Below are 26,197 nucleotides of genomic sequence, written 5' to 3'. Positions count from 1 at the left end.
TAAATCCATTCAACCTGGACTTGAATGTGTACAGGGATGGGGCATCCACAGCTTCTCTGCGCAGCCACTGCCAGTACCTCATTTCCCTCACCAAAATGAGGTCTCCCAGGAGTCTTCTTAAGCTGAAGAAGCCCAGCTCCCTCAGCCTGACTTCGTAGGAGAGGTGCTCCAACCCTCTGACCATCTTAGCAGCCGTCCTCTGGAACTGCTACAACAGCTTCACATCTTTTCTGTGTTAGGGGCCCCAGGTCTGTGTGCAGTGATCCTTATGAGGATAGAGAACAGGGGGCTAATCACCTTCCTTGCCCTGTTGGCCACCCATTTTTTGATAGAGCCCAGGATATAGTTGGCCTTCCTGGCTGCAAGTACACACTGCTGCCTCATGCCCAGCTTTTCATCTACCAGGACCACCAGGTTCTTCTTGGCCTGTCTGGACTTGAGGAGTTCTTCTCTCAGTCTCTGCACATGTCTGGAATCTCCCCCATGCAAGTACAGCACCTAGCACTTGGCCTTGTTGAATCTTACTAGGTTCACATGGGCCTATTTTTCATGTTATGCTGAGTCCCTCTGGATATTGTCCCTTCATTCTGTCATATCAGCTGCACCACTCAGGTTAGTCTCATCTGCAAACTTGTTGAGGGTGTACTCAATCCCTCAGGTACTCAGAGACGAACCCATTGAACTAAAGGCAGTAAGTGAGTCCTGAAAGCACTGCATCAAAAGTGAAATACTGACCATGCAAGGCTTCAGAGCCATTCTGAAGACCAATCTTTGTACTTCCAACTAGCAAGACAGAAGTGCTGTGATGTGCTCTTTGAAAAATGATATCAAGGCACAATCTTCCGCACTGCAGCACACTGATGTGGGTTAATGTAATCAAACTGCCCAAATGTTTCCTCAGCCCATCCTTACAAGCTGAACCAGTGGCATTAAGAGGTACGTGCTTCATCAGTACCTCAACAGACACTTTTAACCAGACACAAGACTGGGAGAGGTGCTGCTCATGCAGTGCTTCAACAGGCATTGCTCTTTCTCTTCTGTGAGTAGTCGGCCTCAGTCAAAGAGAGCCTAATGGAAAACAATCTTAAATCAACAGAGTCAACAGAGAAATTCCGTATTCAGATGGGCTGTTTTATCTTTGAGAAAACATCACATAAACATTTTCTTCTCCATTCCTGGAAAAGATTAATTAAGAAGGCAAAACTTGCTCTGTCCCATTTCTAATATACAAAATAAAATTCCTTTCCTAAGGCAGATAAGGATGGCTTATTTCAGACACTACTGGAAGCAGTGATGCCAAAGAGAGATCTTTAAAGATGGCTGCAGGAGTTTTCTTGGGGCTGGAGACACTGCATACTCAGTACTGCAGTCTTTAAGGTGAGACCAGATGTCAAATCAGCATGAAATTCTCTTAGCACAGTGAAATTATAGCATTAGATACACTCATTTTCAAGAAACATTTTCAGGTTCTATTACATTTTCAAGTCGGTGGTGTTCTGTCAGTGCTTAAATTCCGGTCTAAAGAAAGTGCTCTTTCATGATAACAGACATGTTTGAAAAAGCACATCACAGAATGGCTTAGGTTGCAATGGACCTTAAAGCACATCCAGCCCCAATCCCACTGCTGTGAGCAGTGCTGCCAACCAGACCAAACTGCCCAGGAGCCCATCCAGCCCAGCCCTGAATGCTTCCAGGGATGCAGCATCCACAGCTTCTCTGGACAGCCTGTGCCAGCACCCCACTGCCCTCTGAGTGAAGAATTTCTCCCTAACACCTAACCTAAACCTCCCCTCCCTGTTTAAATCCATTCCCCTTTGTCCTGTTGCTATCTACCTCTGTACAAAGTCGGTCCCCCTCCTGCTTCACAGAATCACAGAATCACAGAATGACCCGGGTTGGAAGGGACCTCAAGGATCATGTAGTTCCAACCCCCTGCCTGGCAGGGCCACCAAACATACACATTTACTAGATCAGGTTGCCCAGGGCCCCGTCCTGGTCTTGAACACCTCCAAGGACGGGGCATCCACAACCTCCCTGGGCAGCCTGTTCCAGGGCCTAACCACTCTCCTCGTGAAGAACTTCCCCCTAAGATCCAACCTAAATCTTCCCTCTTTTAACTTAAAACCATTTCCCCTTCTGAATTCCTTTCGAGGACTGTAAGATCACAATAGAAGGAAGGAACACCTCTTCTCCAAGCTGAACAATCCCCGCTCCCAACACCTGAAGGGACTTCTTTAGTTATCTTCTGGTCACTTTTTGCTACTTTAACAATAAGCCTTCAAGCTAAGATAGGAGACAAAGGGTGATAACTGATAAAAACTAAATACATGACAACATAACAGGGCTCAGCCTCCACCACACAGTGATAAAAGTGATATTAAAGAGCGGGACGAGGCGGGACGGGACATGACGGGACATTGTGTGGTGGTAGGAATGTTGCTTGCAACACCGCAGTCCGTGGGTTCGAATCCCCCCTGTGGCGCAAGTGGTAGAAGTGCCGCTCTGCTACACAGAGGCTCGAATCCCGGGGGGTTGGACTCGATGATCTCTAAGGTCCCTTCCAACCCGCACCAGACTGTGATACTATGATCCAGCCATACCCGCCCTGTTACACAGCGCATCCCCCGCCCCGTGCCGCTCACCCCACACAGACCCCCCCCCCCCCCCCCCCAGCCTCCCGGCACCACGTGACCCTCGTAGCGCGGCGCATCCTCCCGCCCGCAGCGGCTCCTCCCGGGGGCGGTGCCGGCACCGGCAGCCGCTGGGCACGTGACGCGACCGCCCGTCCCCGTCACGTGTTCCTCCCGCTGGGCCTCCGCGCTGCTCCCCTCTCCCGGTCCTCTCCACCTCGGGCGTGCGAGAGCCGGGCGCATGCGCAGCGCGCAGCTGTCATCGGCGCACGGAAGAAGCCGTCCCGGGGAGAACGAGGGGCAGAAGGTTGGGAGTGTTCGCTGGGTCCGGGCGGGACGGGGCACAGTGTGTATCCGCGTCGCTCCGCTGCGGTCGCCGGAGCCTTTTCTGTCGGACAGGTGCGGGGCGGCTCCGGGCCGGGCGGCGGCTCCGTGGGCGGGAGGGTTCGGAGGCTGGCGCTGGCGGCGGGGCGGGGGGAGCCGCGGGCAGGTGCCGGGCAGCGGGAGCCGCGCTCTACGTTCCGGCCCTGGGCTCCGCAGCTTGGCCGGAGTTCGGGGCGCTGGCGGCCCCCTGCTGCCCGCCGGCGGAGCACGCGGCACGGGGTATCGGCGGGGCTTCTCCCGGTGCCGCGGTTCATTCATTTCTCGGCGCAGCTCGGCTGTGCCTGACGTAACGTGTCTGGAAGCGGCGTCGAGGCGAGTTGTCGGTACCGGCGCGCACCCCGCACCTGCTCCGCTGCCACTCCGCCAACTGCGGCTGCTGCCGAGGTGCTGCGCTGGGCCGAGCGTCCCGCTGCACAAAGCGCCGACACGCGTTCTGGTGTGAGATCGAGGGGAAAACAGGTGACTTTGTACCCGGAGAAAGCAGCGTCTGTTTGGGTGTTGCTGAGCTGTAGGTTGTAGCTACTTGTGCTCCTTCTGAGGTGTGAGCAACGGCGGGAACAGAAGTTACCTGGTAGTTCCTAAAATAGCAGTTCTTAAGCTTAAACGCTTTCCACCAGAAATAAACGCAGCAGCAGCGTAATGCGGGGTGTTTGCTGTCGCCCTGTGATGTTTTCTTTGTTACGTTTGGGGTGAACGTGGTTGTTGCGGCGCAGCTCGGGCCTGGCCCTGGGTCTGCCTGGTGCTGCAGAAGGGCCTTCTGCATGCGGGGATGTGGAGAACAGGCACGGTTTGATTTCTGCTCCTTGGAACAAGTGGAGCCGTGCCAGTGTGTTTGGACAGCTGGTGGTTGGCTTTTATCACAGTCCAGGTACTGATGGGTGTAAGGGCAGGTTCTTTTCCTTGGCCTGACACAGGAAAGAATATCTCATCCGAGTACATGGATGGGATAAAGCAATAGCTAGGTCAGAATTGGAGCCAGTGTCTGTAAGAGAAAAAAAACCTTTAGTTAATTTCGTCTTAAAGAAAAGCGCACAACATTTTTTATTTGGTTTCTGAGGTTTCTGTGGTAAACATGACAAAAAAAGGGAAGAAAATCAGGTTCTTTAATTATTAGTCCTTAACTCTTGGCAACGTTATTTTTTATCTAGTGTCCTGATTTTTAAACAAGGTAAACAATTCTGCAGCTAATGTACAGCTACCACAGTAATGAGTTCAGTTCTGAAGACTGTGCTGTAAAATGCTAGTTGTTGTGATCTCACTAAGCTATTATGAACAAGCACAGTAACTGTGCAGCAGAAAGACTGGTAACTTCACATATAACTGAAAAGAGAAGTTGACTGAGGAGATTAAGGACTTCTATGGTCCTTTTTCAGCTCTTAAATGGGCCACTTCTTGGTTCTGTGGTCAACTCAGCTTTTTGTCTGTAGTTGTCTTTTGCAGGGGGGATGTTTCTGCAATATAAAGCTGAATGGGGCATTTGGTTTTGTTTAGATTTGCTTTACAAAGGTCTTAATCTCCCCTGTCCCCCATTTGAAAAGCTAGTGTATTTTTAGGTTCATTTTTAATGTGCGTGGAGTTTTGAAGGTAACATCTTAGTGTAATTACAGTTTTAAGATTTTTAATACATGTCCAGTAAAATACACCTGTAGTTGATTGATGACTCTTCATATCTCAAAACAAATGAGTCATATGTTGAGTCCTTGGTTTTCATTAAGATTCAGAGACAAATAAGATATTTTGTAGGAATCCATTATCTTTCTAGTTCTGTAATTAAATGACAGTGAAGGTTCTTGCAAGAAGTTTCTGAAGCTGTAGTTTGGGTATACAAAGCATTAGAACATACTTTAGTTTTCTCAAGCAGTATCCTGTGTCATAATTCACTGTGTTGTAAACTTAAATTTTGCTCTGACTTCATTTCCCTTGTTTGAAACTGTGATGTTAAGTGTAGTGGTAAGTTACCTTTTCCCTGGGAGTAGCTTATACAGTTGACTTAAGCAAGAACTTGTTTTCTTTTTCTTGATTCTATTTAATTGTAACACTAGGGGCAAAGCATATTTAGGAAAATACAGGCTAGCTGTGGGTTAATTCAGTATGTTAAAGGGGTTAGAATTCAAAATATATCTTATAGTGAACACTGCAAGAAGTTCTTCAGTATCTTAATCAGTTTTGCTGCCAGGCCTGGTGGGAACTACTTTGATTACTGCAGATGTTGTAGGGGAGTTTCACAAACAAAATGCGTTGCAGTTCCTCAGTTCCCTTGTGATATTTCTGCCTATAAAATACAGTATTGCTTGAGTGTAGTTTTTTTTTCTTTTTATTTAGCTCTGTTGACCTTTGATTTCCTGCTGGGTTTTGTCTGATGAAATTAAAGTTTTAGTTGTTAGCAGGTAGCCTTACCTTAGGTGGACCTGTGTAGCCACTCCATCTGCCTTTGTGCTGTAGATTATTCTTCTAGATCAGGTTTTGTTTCACTTTTTTCTTTTTGTTAAAATGTGTTTTATAAATTGCAGAAACTGTAATTGGGTATATGGCTTAGTTGTTAATTATTGTAATTTTTTTTTTGGGAAAAAAGTAATTTTGGTTTGAAAACTAAAAAGTTGGGAGGAAGTATAGAAGTCTGCAAACAGCTGTGAGTAAAGGAACAGAAATAAGTTGAGTAACTTGATTCCTAAACATTAGGGGTTTCCTTAATGCCCGAGTTTGATTTCAGGTTTAGCTATTTGAAGTATTTGATCTCAATAAGTGATGAGAAATGAGTGAAAATAAAATGAGTAAAAGTACTTAAAGGAAAATAATTGTCCTGGCAGGTTTTTTGGTTAGAGTGTTGTAAGTATGCCTTATGTTTGAGCTGGTGATACTTGGAAGCTCACAATGTTCTTTCGTCGCCCCTATGGAAATCACTTCTGGATTTATTCAGATACAGCATTTGCAGGATCTTGCTGTAGAAACCTTAAGTGGGTGGCTTAACAAATTCTGCCTTATGCTGCTTGTATGACAAGGTGATAGCTTATGCTACAGCTGTAAATCCAGCACAGGCACAATGCTGATTCTTTCTCCTTGCTTCTATCACCTGATAGAATACCGTGCATTAGAGTTGTGTGGTTCCCTTGTACTGATCTATCAGTCCATTTTAGGTGGTCTGCTCCTGGTAGACAAAAGTAGGACATTTGGTGGCCTGTGATCATTTTGAAGTGAGGAAACTTCTGGTTGTGTGAGCAGAGGAAATGCTTTCTTTGCTGCTGTGAGTGTTGTAGCAGGCCATAGAAACGTGGTACAGCTATACCACAAATGTGCTTGTAGTCATATATTTCACTTCAGTAATAACAGCAGAACTGCATGTGTGACTCCTTCCAGGCCACTTGGTGTTGAGTCTCTGGTTCTAACTGTAAGACAACTGCATGACTTCATTTCCTTTAATGAGAGGAAAGATGCTGGCTAGGAAGGTCATACGGTTAGTTCTGCACCTCTGACAAGCTCTGTAGTTTCAGGTGTGCCATAAGCAGCACAGGTGAAAAACTCTCCTTTGTTTCTCAGCTTGTGAATGCTTGCTTTTTTTATTTTTTTATTTTATTTTTTTTTATTTTTTAACTTAGTCCTGTCTTGGTTCCTCATCTAGTAAAGACTTTTGCCATGTGACTGCAGCTTAAATCTAATCATCGTTAATCTAGCATATTTCCCCCTCTTCCTCCCCCCAAAAAAAGTTTGTGGTTTTCAGGATTCTTTGAAATCAACTACATTTGTTTACAAGGCTGACTTTTGCAAGGAGATCTGTAAAGGCTTCTTTGAGGACTGTACCTAATTCAAGAATGTTGATACTCCATTGTGTTAATTTGTGGTTTGATCGTGTCTTGACTGTTGCTTGTGGTTTTTGCGTTCCTTTCCCCTAGCTAAAAGTAACTTGCTGGTTCCAGAAATAGAGTGTAGGAATGGTCAGTCAGAAGAACAGAATGGATTTTCTGCAGGGAGCCTTCAGCCTAGAAAGGAGGTTTCTGAAGGGAGGCTGTGGTAGAGGCCTTGAAGTCATGTGTGCTCCAAAGGTAAACTTTAGAAAATAGAGAGAGCTGCTTCCAGCACGTGTGTGAGACTTCAGTTGAAATTAGAAAGTGAAATAAGCAAAGCGTACTGTAGACGAAACATCTCCTTGATAGTGGTGTACTTTGTCAGAAGGTTTTTTTGTTGTTGTTATTAAAGGCCCACAGAGTTCGAAGGTTGCGGATAGAGAAGTCCTGAAACTGTATGAAGTGCAGAAATATTCTCTGCAAGACCTTCTGAGCTGTGAATTGCTGACGAGTGAGATGGGAAAGTGCAATTGTACATTTATTCTATTCTTTTTTCAGAGGTATCTGCTGTTAGTAGCTCTAGGAGCTGGATAAGCTGAACTATCGGTGTTTCTAGAGGCCGTTACTGTCACCAAATGTGGACTACAGATTTTAATGAAAACAAAGTATGAAAAGTATGAAAAGTAAAACCAATTGAAATACAGGCTGCAGGTGAAAATGAGGAAAAAATACAATTTATTTTTCTAGCTCCATGTCTCAAATCAGTTGTTTTAGGATGGTTTTTACTGCAAGCATAGCATTGGCGATGAATGGCTACAGGATGAATTCAGATTGTTTTCCAGTTAGGTACTTCTGGCTTCAAAATAGGTCATTTTTCTACTCTGGAAATAAGTGCTTTAGAGGTAGTACCAGGACATAAAAACACAAGCTTGAAATGGTTTGTCAAACTGTCTAGAGTCAAGTTGAGATGATAGTGAGAGCTTTACAATATGTTCACCAGCCTAGATACCAAGTGTTATAAGCTTCCATAATCCATAAGCTTCCATAATAACTTAGCACTCCTATCATTTCAAACTTAAATTTGTTTTTCCTTATGAATGATGGGTATCTGATGGATATATACCTTATTATGAGGTTTAAGTTATAAGTACCTCATTTTATAAACTCAAAACATTGTAGTTCAACTGTTAAGGAGGTCAGGTAGCACAAATTACTGTTTTAGGGTTCCTAATAAATAGAACCTAATATCTCTTTTCCCAAGCCATGTACATATACTAGTTATACAGTTTGCATGCACAGCCACTACAGGAACAATTCAGACAACTATGCAAAGTCAGATTGGTTTCAGAATTAACTGTTTGCATGCTTAGTAATAGTTGCATAAGCAAACTATTCTGTTGTGTTTCCGATTTTCTTTGAATCTGATTTATGAAAGTTTGAGGAGTCACATGGAATTTACTTAGAAATGAAGCCTATAAACATCTAGAAGATATGCAGGAAAATGCAGAAGCGAACTTTAAAAAAAATCTGTTATAAAAATAAATTACTGGATGAACTTAGAGTTTTTACTTATAAGCTGCTGTTGGGACTATTATTATAGATTGAAACTGGTGTTCTCACTGCTTGTTTCCCTTCCAACTCTTGTAGAAATCCTGTTAGCTACTTTAATTTTTTTTCTTCTCAGGATGAACTGATTCTTCTTGAAATGAATTACAGTTCCGCTGTTAGCATGTGTGAAATTTTTGCAGGGGGGAAATAAGAAAAATCACAGAATTATGGGGTTTGAAGGGACCTCTGAACATCATCTAGTCCAACCCTTCTGCTACAGCAGGCTCCCTAGAGACATACAAAAGTGTGCAGGTAGGTTTTTTAGTATCTCCAGAGGAAACTCTGTCACCTCTGTGGTGGGCAGTCTGTTCTAGTGTCACCTTTAAAATAAAGAGTTCTTCCTCATGTTTAGGTGGAACTTTGTGTGTTCCAGTTTCTGCCTGTTGCCCTTTGTTCTGGCACCACTGAAAGGGGTCTAGCCCCATTTACTTGACTCCTGCCCGTTAGATATTTGTAATATTTGATAAAAACCCCTCAGCCTTCTCCAGTCTGAACAGTCCCAGGTCTCTCAGTCTTCCCTTGTAAGACGCTGGGTTTTTCTCCCCAGTCATCTTTGTGCCTTTGCTAAACTCTCTCTAGGAGTTTCCTGTCTTTCTTGCACTAAGGAGCCCAGAACTGGACGCAGTACTCCAGATCTATTCTGACCAGGGCAGAATAGATGGGGAGGGGAAGGGGGAATCAGCTCCTTTTTAACCTGCTGGGTATGGTCTTTGTAACGCACCCTAGAATACAGAGGGTTTTCTTGGTCACAGGATCCTGGTTCCTGGTCACCCTGTTGTCCACCAGGATGCCCAGATTCTTCTCAGTGGAATTCCTTTCCAGCATGTCACCTCCTAACCTGTACCGATGATGTGGTTTTTCCTCCCCAGATGTGGAGGCTGGTGTTAGTACTGCTTGTCAAGAAATATCTACTGCAAGCATCTTTAGAAGAATAATGTGTCAAGCCTATTGTAATTAAAGCCAGAAACTCCAATTCCCTGCTGGTGAGGGGTGGAACTCAAAATACTGGTTAGTTCGTTGAGTGTTAGAAGAAGAAAGAAGTGTGTAGAGTTGGAGATCTGATAGCTTAGTTACAAGGCTGAGAGTATTGGAATGCTGAAGATTTCATGCAGTAAGACTTCAGGTTAAAGCAGGTTTTCACATGCTTTTACTATCTACAGATTAGTATGCTTTTTTTTTTTCCTTTTTTTTTTTTTCTTACATGGTTTTCATTTTACTTCGGTAGTGAATTTTTTAGCAGTGTGAATTTGCTTGTAATTTAATTAAATCCAATTATTAGTTTAAGTTTCTCTATTGCGTAATGAATAAATGAAACTTGGAAGATTTCTCCCATTTCTGGGAACAATATATTCTGTGTTCTTTTGAGGGAATCAGGGAATTTTTCATGACACATACGTGTTTCAACAGGTAACTCTTCCACCATATTTAGTGATGTAGTATAGAATCATAGACTATCCTGAGTTGAAAGATACCCACAAGGATCATTATCTCTAACTTGTATCTTCACCAAAGACCAGCTGTCACGTTCATCTGGGACAGTGGGGCTTGGGAGCCCAAGCACATGGTTCTTGCTGTGGCAGGTTTGTGGGAGTGTGATGTAGTCAGTTTACCAGGCCTCCCCATATTTTTATTTCAGCTGTTGTCCTCCATACCAAAGAGACTTTATCTCCTTGGCTTGTTTAATTGAAGTTCACGTGCCACGTTCATGGATTATCTGTGCAGTAGTGCCCACAGTGAAGACTACTGAAAGTCCAGGCTTCCGCAGCTTGTCATGCAGGACTCCATACAGAAGCCTTCCACCTTTGATGCTTTCCTCCAGTGCTTCAGTCAGACGCATTGGTGATCAGGGCATATTATTGTTTTATGCAGTTCATTGTATGGAGAGCCTCTTCAGCACGTCAGCTCCTCTTCCGTTGATATTCCAAGAATCTTTGTCTTAGAGCCAGTCCATGATCACTTAAAAGGCTCCTGGATGACTTGGATTCCCTATTTGAGCCCACTCTAATCAGTGTGACCCAACCTGCTTATTCCATGCAGTATCAGTTGAATTACATGTGGGCCCTCCCTTTGAATGTCCTGTGCAGGTAGTTGGGGTGCCATTAAAAAATGAAGCCATATGTCTGAGAGTGTTATGCATATATTTATTGAACTTCAGCAGCTTGACCTGTTCCTGGTGTTCAACATTAACCTCCTCTTTTGTCTCTCCAAGCCATTCCCTGGGGTCCAGTGACTGTCATGGGAGACCATAGATCAGTGCGTGCTCTTCTGCTCCTCCTTGTGAGGAAGCTGTGGATGTCAGTGGAATCTCCCCCTGGTCTCCTCTTTGGACTGTGCAAACCAGGGGACTTCAGCTGATCCTTATGTCTTCCCCTCTGGACCTTTCTTCACCTTTGTATCTATCTAATAATTCTGTCCCCTTTTTGTAATGTGGTGCTTGGAACTGCACATGGTGCTCAATGTGAGGCTGTACCAGTGCAGTGTAGAGCAGTCTTTTCCCTCGACTGGCTGCAGTGTAGTGCTTGATGTACCTCAGCATATGGTTGGTCTTCCTGGCTCCCAGATTACACTGTTGATTCAAGTTCAACTTGCTGTCAACCAAGACCCCCAGATCTCTTTCACTGGAGCTGCTCCCTAGTGTGTCATCCCCCCATCTGTAAGTAAAGTCAGGGTTACCCCTTTGTAGGTTCAGAATCTGGCATTTGCTCTTGTTAAACTTTATGTGGTTGATGATTGTCTCTGATTTATCTTGATTTCTTGAGGCCTCTCCACCCATGATGGGCTTGGGAGCTCCTCCCAATTTAGTATCAGCAAAACATGCTCAGAACACCTTCTAGTTTTTCATCCAGGCAGTTTATGAAAACATTAAAGAGAACTGGTCCTAAAATGGATCCCCTTTTGTGATTAATGTAACCTCATTTACTATGACTCTTTGGAGCCAGTTGCTCACACAATTAGGCTTTTGTAAGATGTGGACATGACAAAAATCAGTCCACTGATTGCTTAGGGAAAGCTGTAAGTGGTAGCTGCCCAATACTAATTTGAGTAGCTGAGAATCTGTTGGCTGTAGCTGTACATAGGGGTCATTTTATGTTCTAGAATGTAGTGAAAACAGTCCCATAGATTCTGCATTTTATTCTATATGAGTGTTTGGTATGTGTTCAAGCATACAGTGTGGTAAGTTTGTGTGTTGTAGGTAATTAAGAGTCTTCCATAACAAATTTGAGTTACGATGCTGAAGCATGCAGAATGTTACTCTTCTGTTCATCCCTCAACTTGTATTGACAGTGGTGGTTGCCTTGACCCAGGTGCAAGACTCGCATTTGGGTTTGTTGAACTTCATGAGGTTGTCATGGGCCCACTGCTCAAGCCTGCCTAGATGCCTCTGGAAAAAATAACCGTGCCTGCAGGCTGTATTGTATAACAGTTAATGAAGTAGTTTAAAGGTATGAAATAATAATGATGGACTATCAATTTATTTTTGCCGGTAAATAGTTTTTTTAGAGGTGATATGTTTGTGTATACCACACTCGTACGCACATATGAAATTGAAAGGCTAAAACTGGTTAAAGAGAGATCAACTACCCTGTTTTGTTATCTTTCCAATGTCATTTTATTGTCAGTGAAGCATTAGGAATAATAAGCTCTGTATGCTACATGGCGCAATGGATACAAGCAAAACAAGCTTTAACTTCAGATATAACCTAATCTCATTGACTTGGAACTGGTCATCATAACAAATTTATATGTGGTTCTCTAATGGATGGGACTAAGTGAAGGATGTGTTTCCACCAGGGGAAAGTATCTCAGTTTTATATGTTAGGGTGTGCTTGCCTATATGGACATCATAAGCATATTTTAAATAACAGAAATAACCCTGGATTAACATAGTACTGATTTCTAATCATTGGAGACTTGCAGAAATATAGTTAATTTCATTTCAATCAGATGTGGAAATTAATGTAGGGGGGAGGGTAGAAAAGAGGGGAGTGTTGAAAAAGGAAATGTAATTGTTAAAAATGGAGAGTGGTCTTCTAGGAGAAGTAGGAAGGCAAAAACATAAGGGCACAGAAAGCAGGCTGAATGTTTAAATGCTAGTAGGAGAGTGAAACATGTGAAGACATTCAGGAAAACTGTACGTAGAAATTCCCTTCAAGTGATTCATATCCAATCTAAGAGAGATGTGAAGCTAATGAAATTACTGACTAATGTGCTAACATACAAGCAATGTAAGATGACATGGTTTAGTAACAAAACTGTAGATGTGTTATGTTTTGCACAGATAGGGTCATACAATCTTTAAGGTTGGAAAAGACCATTAAGATCATCTAGTCAAGCACATCATGTCCGTATCCCTTAAACCTTGTCCCTCAATGACAGATCCTCCCTTTCCTTAAATGAGGAATTAGACAGCAAATTACTGAAAAAGCTAGTCAAAACTGACTTTGTAAGATTACGGTGTAACCTTGTAGATGGTCATGTTATTGCAACCTGGCAATGCAGTCTGATACAATTCTATGTAAATGTTACACGAGTTAGAACATCCAGGTACTCTTTACCTACATTTGTAGGGTGGTTGGAAGTTCGTAATCAGTTTCTTCGTGAACTAAGTGGGAGTGGTAATATTCAAGTGGGAATAGTAATATGCGTAGCTGCTTAGTCTAGATTATACCTATAGATTATAGATGTATACATTACATACTGTGTAATATAAATATCTACACTGAGAAATGGAGCAAGCTGTGAATGCATCAACACAGAAAGTTAATAGTATGGTGTTAGAGGTAAAGTTGAAAAAGGGTGTTGTAAGAACAGCAGGAAGATTGCATGGATTTTTGTACTGGATTTTTATGTAGTTGTTGCTTATGGTAAATATGCCTTCAGGGTAAGGGCTGAGTAGTCTTAAAGGAGTGGGGAGAGAAAGTGAGTATCTTATTTGTGCCTTTTGTAATACTGTGGAATTTTGAGAACTTCTTTCCTCATCAAAACTTACATTGAATCTCAGATGCTGTTTGACAGAAGATTGTTCTATTTAACTATGTAATTTTATTTTTCAGCTGGATTGGAAGTGAACCAGGATGGCGACGGTCACGTCTGATAGTCCTCCAAACCCAAGCTGCAAAATCATGACTTTTAGGCCTTCAATGGATGAATTCAGGGAGTTCAACAAATACTTAGCATACATGGAATCGCAAGGTGCTCACAGGGCTGGAGTTGCAAAGGTAAACATCTTTCATATAGAAGGAAAATTGTTCCTAATACTTATTTTCCTACTACCTTTATTTCACTGATTGTGATACTGATCTTATTAGCTTATAACATTTTTCTATGTGAATTTCAGTGAATTGGATGCTGGTCTGTATTTCTGACTGTAGTTTTTGTGTTGTGCAAATGAATGAAGATGCTCTTCTCTTTCCAACCTTCAATTTTTAGCATGTTTGCAACAGAAAACAAGGAACTTTTCCTAAGTCAGGTTTAAACTAGTTTTGGTAACACAGAATGTACACATAGGGAAGAAATTTATATACATATGTTTCTCTGAAAGTTATGCCTCCAATTTATTTTCATGAGAACACAGTTACAAAGAACAAAGTAGTGCTCCTTGATATAGCACATTCTTAGCTACAAAACAGTGTTTTTCAGCACAGTTGCCATTATTGCCTATTCATTTTGCCAATGATGAGAGCCTGCATGCGCTGTGCTTGTTTAAAAAAACAGAAACAAAAAAAAACAACAACAAAAAAGTACACAAGTGGAGTTAACCCACTGTTTCACAGCTACTATGATTGTGTTGCTAGGAAAATGTTGCCTGTGCAATGCTGCTATTTACTGGCCCAAATGGCTGAAAGTCAGAATGTGTGAAATCTAGACCATGCTGTGGATGTGGTAGGATGGTCCAGCCAAGGTTGGCAGTGTGCTCCATGGTCTTTAGTCTTGTATGGGGCCTGGTTTTACTGTGTGGTAAGAGAGAAGTTGTCATCTTCTCTGTCCTAAATTTGGAAGTTCAAGCCTTCAGCTTAGTCAGTGTCATGTTTTAGCGGAGTTGCTAGCTTATCTGGGTTGCAGGAAATCAAGAAAGATCATCCCTTTCCTATCCCAAAAGACAGTGAACATCACATTATGTTCTAGGGCTTAATCTTTGATGAGGAATTCATGTACCTCCACTCCATGGACTGCTATTTTCACTCCAGCTTACTGTGGTGATACCATGTTTCATCACCAGTAGTGATGTGATCCAGGAAACTGTCACAGCTGTCCTGACAAACAGGCATATGATGTTCTTTGTGGTCCTGTGTGAGCACTCATGGTGCTAATCTGGTGCAATATTCTTTGCAGTATTCCAATATTGCCACCATTGTTTCCGACATGTTGATGTCAACATTCATCTTCATACAGTTTCCTGGTTGTAATCCACAGTTTGAGATGCACTATGTTGTGACAGTTATGCACCATCCAGCATCTCTCTGCTCTGAGAGAGTACAACAGGATGTACTAGAATATTGACAGGAGGTTTCAACCTTGAGTGCTCTACCACCAGCATCTGCCTCTGATATTATAAGCCAACATCATAAAATAGGAGACATGAATTTTGGAGTAGCCGTTGTGTGTGAAGAATATTAATAGAGAGGTGTTACTGTAAACTAGAAAATTCTCATCTGTTAGATGGCAAATTCAGCCCCTTAGGCTTGCATATAGCCGTACTGAAGCAGATAATCACACTACAGTCAGTAGCTGTGTGTTTTAAGGTTAGTGAGGCACTACTGAGGTTAAATCTGCATTTGTTTATTTTTTATTTTTTTATTTTTTTTTAAATAATGAGAATTAAATGTAGAATAAAATTATGGAAAACGCTTTTTGAGGTCATGAAGTTCAACAATTCATCCGTCTACCAGGTATACGACAGAACCATGCCACTAGATGACACATCTACATGCTTATTAAATAGATGGTGACTCCTCCAGCTTGTTCCAGTACTTAGCCACTCTTTCTGAGAATAAATTCTTCCCGATATCCAGTCTAAACTTCCCCTGCTGTAACTTGAAGCCATTTCTATATGTCTTGACACCTGAGTCACGATACTGACTTCCTTCCTGCTACCTTCTTTAAGGTAGCTGTAGAGAATGATCATGTCTCTCCTTTTTTTTTCCAGGCCAGGCAACTCCAGTTCTCTCAGCCACTTCACATAAATTTCTAATCCTTGAACCAATTTTGTTGCTCTTTCCTGCATGTCCTAGAGCAACTCAACATTCTTCTTGTAGTAAGTGACCCAAAACTGAAGATGGTACTCCATGTGTGGCATCACCAGTGCTTGTGTATAAACAGTCTCTTCCTAGTCCTGCTGGCTATTTCTCATGCAGGCCAGGATGCTGTTCACTATCTTGTCTGTTTGGGTTCATGTACAACTAGTTGTTGACCCACACTCTCAAGTAGTTTCCTGCCAGTTACTTTTTCCCCAAGCCCATACAGCTGCATGCCATTGTTATGACAGTTTCCCCAGGAGAATACTGTGAGAGACTATGTCAGAGGCTTTGCTGAAGCCTAGGTAGACTACATCAACAGCCTTTCCCTCATCTTTTGGTCTGGTCACCCAGTCGTAGAAGTAGATGAGGTTGGTCATGCACAACCTGTCCTTCATGAACCTGTGCTGGCTGGGCCTGATCTCTTGGATGCCATGCACATGCTGTGTGGTCTCACCCATGATGATTTGTTCCATAATTTTTCCTGGTACTGAGGTCAGGCTGACAGGTCTATAGTTTCCTAGATCCTCCTTACGGCCCTTCTTGTAGATGGGAGTCACATCAGCAAGCCTCCAGTCCTCTTGGATCTCTCCAGTTAACCAGGAGTGCTGGTAGATGGCTGAGAGCAGCTCAGCAGTCACTCCTGCCAGCTCCCTCAGCACCTGAGGGTGGAGCACATCTGGTTCCATGGACTTGTGGCAGTCCAGGTGGAGGAGGAGCTCTTAAACTGTCTCCACCTGAAGTGGTACACCTGAAGGGGTGTATTATGTGTTCTATCACAGACGTTCAGATCAGGGTGTAAAGTGCCCTGAGGATAACTGGTCTGACTACTAAAGGCAGATGTAAGGTAGGTGTTAAGGACCTCAGCCTTCTCCTTATCCTCAGCGGTCACATTTCCTGCTGCATCAGGTAAGAGGAGAACCAAGAAAAATGTCCATCACTTACCACTGATATATTTGTAAAAAGATTTTTTATTCTCTTTTACTGCGGTGGCCAATCTAAATTAGAGTTGGACTTTTGCCTTCCTAACTTCCTCCCTGCATACCTTAGCAATCTCCTGGTAATCTCTCCAAGTAGCCTGTCCCTGCTTCCAGGGTCATAGACTCTCTTTTTCTTCTGGAGTCTCAACAGTAGTTTCTGGTTCATCTACATCTGTCTTCTTCCCCTGCGGCTTGCTGTACAGCATTCAGGGACAGCCTGTTCTTGTGCCTTCAAGATTTACATCTTGAAAAGCATCCAGGCTTCCTGGACCCCTTTACCCTTAAGGAGTGACTCCCAGGAGACCCCTGCTACAAGTGTCCTGAACAGGTCAAAGTCCACCCTCTAGAAGTTCAGGATAGCAGTTTTGCTATTCACCCTTCTGACATCTCCAAGAACAGAGATTTCTACAATTTCATGGTTGCTCTGCCCAAGACAGTCCCCAGTCTTCACATCTCGTAGCAGTCCTTCACTGTTAGTGAAGAGCAGGTCTAGCAGGGCACCACCCCTGGTAGGCTCTCGTACCAGCTGCATAAGGAGGCTATCTTCCACATACTGCAGAAACCTCTTGGACTGCTTCTTCCACACTGTATTATATTTCCAACATATATCGTGGAAGTTGAAGTCTCCCAAGAGAACAAGTGCTAGTGAATGTGCAAATTCTGCAAGCTGCTCGTAGAATGCCTCATCCATCTATTCATCCTGATTAGGTGGTCTGTAACAGACCCCCACCAGGATGTCGCTCCTGCAGGCATTCCCCCGACCCTTACCCCTTACCCCCAGTCACTCAACTTTATCATTCCCAACCTCAAGCTCTTCAACATCAAAATAGTCTTTAATATAAAGACTTTAATAAAATACCACCTCTTCCTTCCTTGTCTCTCCCTTCTGAAGAGCTTGTAACCATCACAGCACCTCAGTCATGGGAGCAGTCCCACCATATTTCAGTAATAACAACTAGGTCATAGTTCACCTGATGCATAATGGCTTCCAGCTCCTCCTGCGTGTTGCCTGTGCTCTGTGCATCATTTTATGTGCACTTCAGCCAAGTCATCTGCCTTGCCTGCATCCAGCCTACCCAGGTCCTTCTGCACAGACTTTCTACCCTCAAGCAGATCAACACTCCCGCTCTGCATAATGTCATTTGGGAGTTTGCTATGGTTGCACCCAATCTTGTCCAGAGATTTTATCCAGTTGATAAAAATGTTAAATGAGACTGGCTGCAATACTGAGCCTTAGGGAACACTGATTGTAACCATCTGCAAACCACTTTTAACTTCATTCACAACAGCCCTTGGGACCTGGCCATCCAGACAGGTTTTTGCCCAGTGAACACTACATCTGTCAGTTTCTCCAGGAGGGTGCTGTAAGAGGCACTATCAGGTACTATGCAAAAGTGCAGGTAAACAACATGCACAGCCTTCTTTCTTTGTCTACCTAAGCAGGCGATCTTATCATAGAGGTAGATCAGGTTAGTCACGCAGGGCCTGTCTTTTATAAACTCATGCTTGACTGAGTTTGATTAGCCAGTTGTCCAGTACGTGCTGTGTGATGACGCTCCATGACTTTCCCTGCTACAGAAGCAAGTCTGACAAGCCAATAATGCTCTAGATCCTCCTTCATGTTAGAAAGGCATCATGTTCACTAAGCTCAAGTCAGCTGGGACCTCCCTATGTGGCCAGCAGTAAATAAGGGAAGTGGGCTGGTGAGCACTTTTGCCAGGTCCATCAGTACCCTTGGGTGGATCCCAGTCAGCTGCACAGGTTTGTGTATGTTCAAGCGGACTAGCAGGTCACTGACAGTTTTCCCCTTGATTTTAAGGGCTTCATTCTATTCCCTGTCTTCCAGCTTAGTGGTCTGGGTAGTTGGTTAATTATTGGTCATAGTAGTAAAGTCTGAGGCAAAGAAAGCAGTAAGTATACCTTCAAGCAATAGTATATCCAGAATGTTACGGTAGTTACTCCTCCCCTAATGGAGAGTTGTTGTCAGAGATTAGATCTGATGTAATTTAGTGTTGCGTCATATTTGTGCCTTATCTGTTTTGTCACTTCTGAAATGAACAGCATGCAGGGCAGGTCTAGAAATCCTAACTTAGTTATTTTAAGCTGCTTCTGGGAATGGCTCTCCTCATTACTGGGACTTTAAGCTAACAGAGTGAAATCAAGATATTTAAAATTGAGAGGAGAGAAACAAACTTTTCTGAACATCTCAAACTTTTAAAAACATTTTTCTTTGTGACCTCTCAGGTCAGAGTGTATATAGAACAATTCTGAACTCTCCTCTGCAAAGAGGAATAGAAATAAGATAAACTAAAGTCAGGCTTCTTTTTATTTCTTGTTTCTTACAGTCAACTATATTATGAAATCTGTTTGTGTGGGAATGAGCTATTACAGACCTCATCTTTGAGAGTAAACTTACCAGCAAGTCTGTTGCTCAACAGATCTACTTATATTAGCGTATAAGTCGGCAGGAGAGTATATCTCTGTTACTATCTTTGACATTAAAAAATACTATTTTTCCATGCTATTTATGTAAATAATTTTATTTCACTTGTTTGTGGATTCTAATGCTGTTTGATTGGGTTTTACCCAATGGTTCTTTTTGTACTATCCAAAAATTAACCTCTGCATGCTATCAGGTAACATAAATATCAGTAGAATTTACTCATGCTGCCACTTCAGAAAGATTGATACTTAAGTGTTTAATGTGTGGTTTAGCAGATCTGTAACTTTCTTATAAACCTTCTAAAGCTGAAACACCCCAACTGAACACTGTATGGATCAAAGCAGTAGTAATCTGTTTAGGTTAGGAATGTATGAAAGTGACTTTTCATGTGCAATAATATATAGCAAATGTCTCAGTATTTTAAAGGGTTGTAATACAGATGTTGGCATTGGAGTAGTTGCAAGCTTCAAATGTATCTGACTTATTTTAACACAGGGGGGTGTTTTATTCTTTTCATATTTACTCTGGTATTGTGCTGCAAGACTGCAGATTAGAATCCTTCAACTGAATTGAAAATGAGTGGGGAATACATTTCAGTAATTTAAATGAATTTCTTCAAAGATGTTATATATACATCTTTTGTTATATATATATCTTCCATGATTAGGAGGAAAAGTAGATGGTGAATTCTAGCATGCACATCAAACAAATATTGCTTAACCTGTATTAATCTTAAATTTTCAAAGAACACTTTTTTTTTTTTAAAAAAAAAAAAAATTAATTCAAGTGGAAACTTTTTCTTTAGTGACAGGATTTCCTTGAGGGTGAATCTATGTGTCATTGCCATTGTCAAAGTATAGCTATTAATTTTGTATCTTCATCCAAACTACACTGTTTTCTTTTCACCTTTGAATGAGATGGTTATTACATCTCATTAGATAGTAGGCTTGGAAAAATTTGGCTACAGATTACTGTTCTCTCAAATTGTATTAATGTGTAGTTAAGAGAAGTCAGAAATTAACTTAGTTTAAATTGTAGTTCTAAGATTTGGTTTTAGGAGGTTGATACTACTTTCATAGCTCTTGGAATTTCATTCTGTTTCTACTGAAGTATTCAAGATTAGAATTCAGTTATGTAGTCATGGATCTATGATATTTTACGTAATGTAACTGGATTCAGTTTAATGTTAATGCCCGTATGCTTATGTGGCTGAAAATGTGTGCATCTCCATTTTTGGTCAATACAGTGTTGTTATGACTGGTCCAGGTTCCTACTGTTGTCCTCCCATTTTATCATCAGAATTTAGAACTGTCTGGGGAACTTTTCTCCATGTACACGTATGATTCTCAGGAGCACTAGAAATATTTTTCTCTATCTATGTTTGAATTTATGTATGGGAAATATGCTAACCTGGATGTACAGAACACCTGGACTAATGCATTATTCAATTGTCTTAAAAATTAATATATTCTAATGTTTATTCTTTAAAAAATTACATAATATTATACACACACACACATATATATAAATTTCAGCAAACTAAGGAACTAAATATTTTCAAAATAAATCTTTCAAGGGCAGTATCAAGTCTAGAGTTTAGTCTATTTAACCTCTAAACATTTAAGCCATTTAACCTCTAAATAGAGGACATGAAGCAGAGTAGTATTTCTTAACTAATTCTTTAGATTTGCTTATGGAGATAGGGGGGAAAAGACCTCTTGCCTGTGCAGAAGAGTGTGTATGTAAGTAGGCATACGATGACCGTAAGGCTTGTACATACTGTGAGGGGAAAAATAATATGTATATGCTTTTTGTGGTGTGACATAAGTGTTCTCAGAGGAGATATGTCAAAGCTTACAGACTTGAAGATTGAAAGAAGAAAAAGCGAATAAGGCTGAGGAAACGATCAGACAATCCAATGACAATATTGTGTGCCCACACTAATACAGGATAAACCAGCAGTGTTACTTGTTTAGTAAAGTTAAGCCAGGTTCTGAAACAGAAAGTAGAATGTCATTCTGCGGTGTCCCTATGGGACACCTGGGCTATAAAGCATTTTTGCTGTTTTTTGCAAGGGCAGAAGACAAAATACAACAAGGTGAAGTAAGATTGTAGTTATTTGTTGGAAAAATTTTAATGCCACTAGGACAGCAGGAGCTGTAAGATTAACAGGAAAAACTGTAAAGGCTGTAGCTTTCAGTTAAAAGATGTATGAATGACACAAAGCTGTGTGGTACAGTGAAGGACTGTCAACTGGGTGTGAGAGTTGGGCCCATGCAGATGTCAGGAAATTCTAATAGGTCAAATGCAACCTGGTCTGTGGTGTCTGCTTTGAGAGGGGGGTTGGACTAGATAATCTCTAGATGTCCCTTCCAGCTGCTACAATTCTGTGATTTCTGTGAGGTCAGGGCAGTCCAAAGCACAGATGTAGCCTGGGCACTGAGTGGATAAAAAGCAGCCCTTTGGGAAATTACTTGGGGTACTTGTGGAGGAAGATCTCAACATAAATAGGCATTGTGTGTCTGCAACCCAAAAAGAGCAATGTAGCTTGGGCTGCATCAGAATAGCTGTGACCAGTAGAGTGAGGGACAAAACTGTTCCCCCACCCCGTGCTCTGAGACCCTACCTGCAAAGGTGCATTAAGCTCTGGGGCCCCTGTTGCCTTAAAAGATGACTACATAAGTCCATTTACATCTGAAGGGGCTTGCACAGTCATTCCTAAGGAGTTTGGTCATATCCAATGAGATCATACAATGATACAAAGCTGGGAGGAATGGCTTACACAGCTGAAGGCTGTGCTACCATTTGGTGGGACCTGGACAGGCTGGAGAGTTGGGCAGAGAGGAACCAGATGAGGTTTAACAAAAGCAAATGGAGTGTCTTGCACCTAGAGAGGATTAACTGCATACACCAGTACAGGCTGGGGGATGACCTGCTGGAGAGGAGCTCTGCAGAGAGGGACCTGGGCTTCCTGGTGGATGACAGGTTTTTCTATGAGTCATCTGTGTACCCTGGTTGCCAAGAAGGCCAGTGGCATCCTGGACTATGTTAAAAAGAGTATGGTCAGCAGGTCAAGAAAGGGTCCCTCTCTACTCTCCCCTGGTGAGGCCCCATGTGGAGTATTGTGTCCAGTTCTGGGATTGGACTACATGATTTCTAGATGTCCCTTCCAGCCCTTACAATTCTATCATTGTGTGATCTTGGATTCACCCATAGTGCGAAGCAAAAAAAAAAAAAAAAAGAAAAAACAAACAAACAAAAAAAACACCCTTAAGGAGTTTGGTGATGCTCAGTGCAAACTCTCATGTATAGTTTTCTGTATAGTGTTTTATTGAAGCAATAGATTGCGGATTCTTTTGGACTGATTGTGATAAACACAGTTTGCAGAGCACATGGGAATACCAGGAATGGGAATAAAATGCCTTACTGCAAACAAGTTAAATTATGGAACAATTTTGTAGAGATTTCTGAGTTTCCTGGGAAAGCACTTGGTTAAACCAATTGTGTGAACCTTACCTGGTAGGTACAAAGTCCCAGAAGTCAGCCATATCCTCTTGACTGGATGGGTGGTAATGGATGGTATCTTCCCTCAAATTCCTCCTCTTTTATGCCATTTTTATATTACTTTCCTGTGTGCTTTAGTTATACATAGCTTTGTGTGATTGTTACAATGGAAAAATGAAAAGCTGCTGACTCACAGCAGCAACTATACAGTTGATCTGTTCCATGGTACCACCATGTTCCCATCCTTGCAGTGTTATGATGAAGCCTGGCTACGCTGTTTGCACTCCACTTCGCCTTCTATGCTGTATCTCATAGAGTTAACATACCGAGCTCCCGTTATTAGCACTGAAGGGTACATGTTGGGTTTCTTTGGGAGCTATCATGGAACAGACTGCTTGCATATTCACAGCAGCATCACAGCATATTCTACCCTGGGGGCTTCCTCAACACTGTACTCTATGAAGAGGGAGGACATGTCAGTCTCTGTCTTTGGGCCAGTCCATAATCACTTGTAAGATTCTTGGATGATTGGGATTTCTTATTCAAGCCTACTGTATGATCTGTACAACCCATTTGCTCCATGTAGCATCAGTTGCATGATGTATGGATGGGCCCTCTGTCATCAGAGTGAGAGGGGAGATTCTTTGACATATCCAGTGTGAGACTGGGACACAGAGGAGGTCAGATGTCATCCAGCAGTTTTATCAATTAAAGTGATGGGGAAGGGAAAGGCTAGTGATTAATACAAATTAGGGTGATGGGGAAGAGAAGGCAGGCAATAGGAAAGGTAGGAAAAAAGCAAGTATTGTGTAATGCAGGGATAGTCACCACCAAGGATCCAGTGGAATTCATTGTGTGCCATTCTGATGGACTAGGGCTGATGCAGGAGTAAGGGCAGGGGAAGGAGGTGGCAGGATGGTCAGCCTAAGGCAGCAAGTAGGTAAGCAGAAGCCAACCGACAGCTGGTCCAGGAGGTGGGTGTCAGGTAGCAGGCCCAGGAGGATCAGGCACCAAGCAGGTATTCTGCCTTGGGGCATCCTATATCGAGCACACCCCTCCTTGATCGTTGGTGCCTTTGTTTTGTCCTCTTCTGCCACTGCTGCATTCTTGGCACTTTAGAGAAGAGTCAAAGCACCTATGGGCATGAAGGTTCTTTGAATGGTTTTCTCCCTCTGTCTGTGACCACAAAAGTCTGCTCATAGACCATTTAGCGGGTGATTATCTCTGGCAGCTGCTTGCCTTTCACTGCTCCTGCCCTGCAAGTCTTCAGACAAAAGATTTCTTGGACATGTCCATCTGTTGAAGTTCTCCAACAGCAAGCTGTGAGACAAAGGTGCAGATGGTCTTGGACTTGTATGTGTTTTGGATGTAGTCTCAGTCCCTTCCTTTGAACATTCAGCCCTGCACAGGCAGCTGGATTGCCAGGGTGAGCTGTTCTTCAATATAAACTATTTTCAAATCTTCTCAGACCCCTTCATATGCTGCCAGTATCTTTTTCAGTTGGAGGATAGTGGGCTGTGGATTCTCTGTGTCCCCACCTCCAAAGCCCTATGGGTCAACCTTGAGTCTCCCCTGGTGCTTTCTGACAAAGGTTCCAGGTGGGGTCATTTTCCCTGGCTGCTGTGTAGAGCACCTGTTTTTTATATTTTGTCCTGCCTGAACTGTTGTCTGATGTTTAGACGCCTGTAAAGTTAAACCACAGTACCCACTCAAAACTGAGACCCTGTGTTTGTGAGCATTGTCCAAATACTTATTGAACTTGGGCAGCTCAGTGCAGTGACCTCTTCCCTGAGGAGCCTTTTCCAGGTTTACTTTACATTATGGCAAAACTGCATTTTAGAAGGATTTGAGTTAATTTATTCTCTTTCTCAAAAATGTATTATGCTGTGTTGCTTCACATGATGATGTCATCAGTATATTGTGGCTGTTCAGGAGATTCCCACTGTTCCAGTGCAGTCTGGATCAGCCTGTGACAAATAATAGGACAGTGATTCTACCCATGGGGTGGCTTACCCTTTGCTGCCAAAGGGACTGAAAAAATGGTTTTGCATTGTCAGCTGTGGAATACCAATTTGCCACCTTTAGGTGCAGTTCTAATTGGAGTTCTAGAGTGGCTGACATAGCAGCACTGAGCAGTGGTGTGACTTCATTCAGCCGTGGCAGTCCACTATTACTCTCACCTCCACATTCCATTGGGCTTTTGCACTGGCCATATGGGACTGTTGAAGAGTGAGTGAGTCTTGCTGTTTAGTACGTAGTTGTCCTGTTGGTGAATCAGTCAGTGAATGGGAATTAGAGAATCCTGGTTGGTGCTGAATAGCTGATAGTGCACAGTTGTTGTAATGGTTGGCACCAGCTGTTCTACTCTTAGTAACCCTGCAACAGAAGGGTCATCTGTGAGACTAGGCAAGATAAACAACTGTTTAATGTTCTCCATCTCCAAGGCAGCTATACTGAAAGCCCGCTGATAACCCCTTCCGGTCCTTTAAGTCCCTCCTCCTCTATACCAAGGATGCACAGAGCTGCTCATTTCTTGTTAATTCCTCTTTGGCCTCTAATACAGGTAACTGTTGGGATCTGACTATCAATCCAGAAATTTATATAAATTTTATCCTTTAATAACTGGATGGCATTGAAGTATGTTGTGTACCAGTGACCACTAAAGCCTGATTTTTCTGTGGTTCTGATGTGTCAGGCCACCAAATCCACATAGCTCAGTAAACTCAGTTATCCTTTTCCTCTGGCTGGAGGTATGGTCTCTCTAGTTCTGGTTCTTGTATTCATTACTCAGCTCTCATGTGAGAGATCCTGAAGGCACTTTTGTCAACCTCAGAGATAAGATCGGACCATCTTCTCTGTTTGGAGAACTGCCTGATGGAAACTGGGATAGATGTTTTCCTGGAAGGACCCCTCTTGCAATTGTTTTCTTATGCATCTCACATACACCTGTAGGGCTGTGTATGTGATATAATGGTGTGTACCCATTATATCCTCTCTCCGAGGCAAAGTATTGCTTACTTCTAATGAAAGAAGTACTGGTTTGTACAGGTGGAGGAGCCATTGAAACACTTTCTCCAGAACTGAGATAGAGGCCAGTAAGGAAGAAGAAAGACTATCTTCATATTGTCATCCACTGTTGTTTTTTGTCATCTTCCTGTTGGAAATATCCTCAATAAATTTTGGTCAGGACGGTATCTCTGATAAAAGCAGTTTTTATTCGCGATTGCAATGGCGGGCGCCCTGATTGCAGAAGCGCACTTATGGACATGATGTTACAGTTTTTATACCTTTTCTCCCAGATGTTTTCCCCTCCCATCTCCCCTTTGGTTGGGTATTACAATTTTACCCGAGGTTTGCATTTGTTAAATTTGTTAGTTCACTTGCTATCTTGTCAGTCGCCATCCTGCTGTTTCTGTCTCCAAGATGTCTCGGTACTCTTATCGTATTGACATGTTGATTGCCTTCAAAGCTTCTTCCATTCTGTCCTAGAGGCCTTTGTTAAACAAAGAGCCCGGGGAGGGGGTGATTCCAGTCCTTCCCGATATCTCTTCAGGCACATCATAAGGTATGTCACGACTTGTATATTTTTACAATGCATACAACAAAACACTAAAACATACATTGTTGCTAGTTT

The 26,197-nt window shown here is 42.6% G+C and overlaps 1 protein-coding gene across 7 annotated transcripts in view; it reads left to right on the top strand.

The window, feature by feature from the left end:
* The first annotated feature begins 2,865 nt into the window (after positions 1–2,865).
* The window catches only part of KDM4C (lysine demethylase 4C), a 268,145-nt gene continuing 244,813 nt past the window's right edge, over positions 2,866–26,197 (top strand). For 4 of the 7 annotated variants that reach the window (XM_015848974.2, XM_085528384.1, XM_085528385.1 and 1 more), the window contains exons 1-2: positions 2,866–3,029; positions 13,456–13,620. In XM_015848974.2, coding sequence (XP_015704460.2) covers positions 13,477–13,620 — 144 coding nt within the window. In that variant the 5' untranslated portion in view covers positions 2,866–3,029; positions 13,456–13,476. Of the gene's footprint in view, positions 3,030–3,808; positions 3,883–13,455; positions 13,621–26,197 lie in introns of those variants that run through there. The other 3 variants (XM_085528382.1, XM_085528386.1, XM_085528383.1) reach the window with 2 other exon arrangements.

The sequence above is a fragment of the Coturnix japonica genome, chromosome Z, assembly GCF_054131305.1.
Source record: "Coturnix japonica strain WE chromosome Z, WE-NBRP24, whole genome shotgun sequence".
Lineage (NCBI taxonomy): Eukaryota > Metazoa > Chordata > Aves > Galliformes > Phasianidae > Coturnix > Coturnix japonica.
This window is presented reverse-complemented; position numbering and strand designations above follow the sequence as displayed.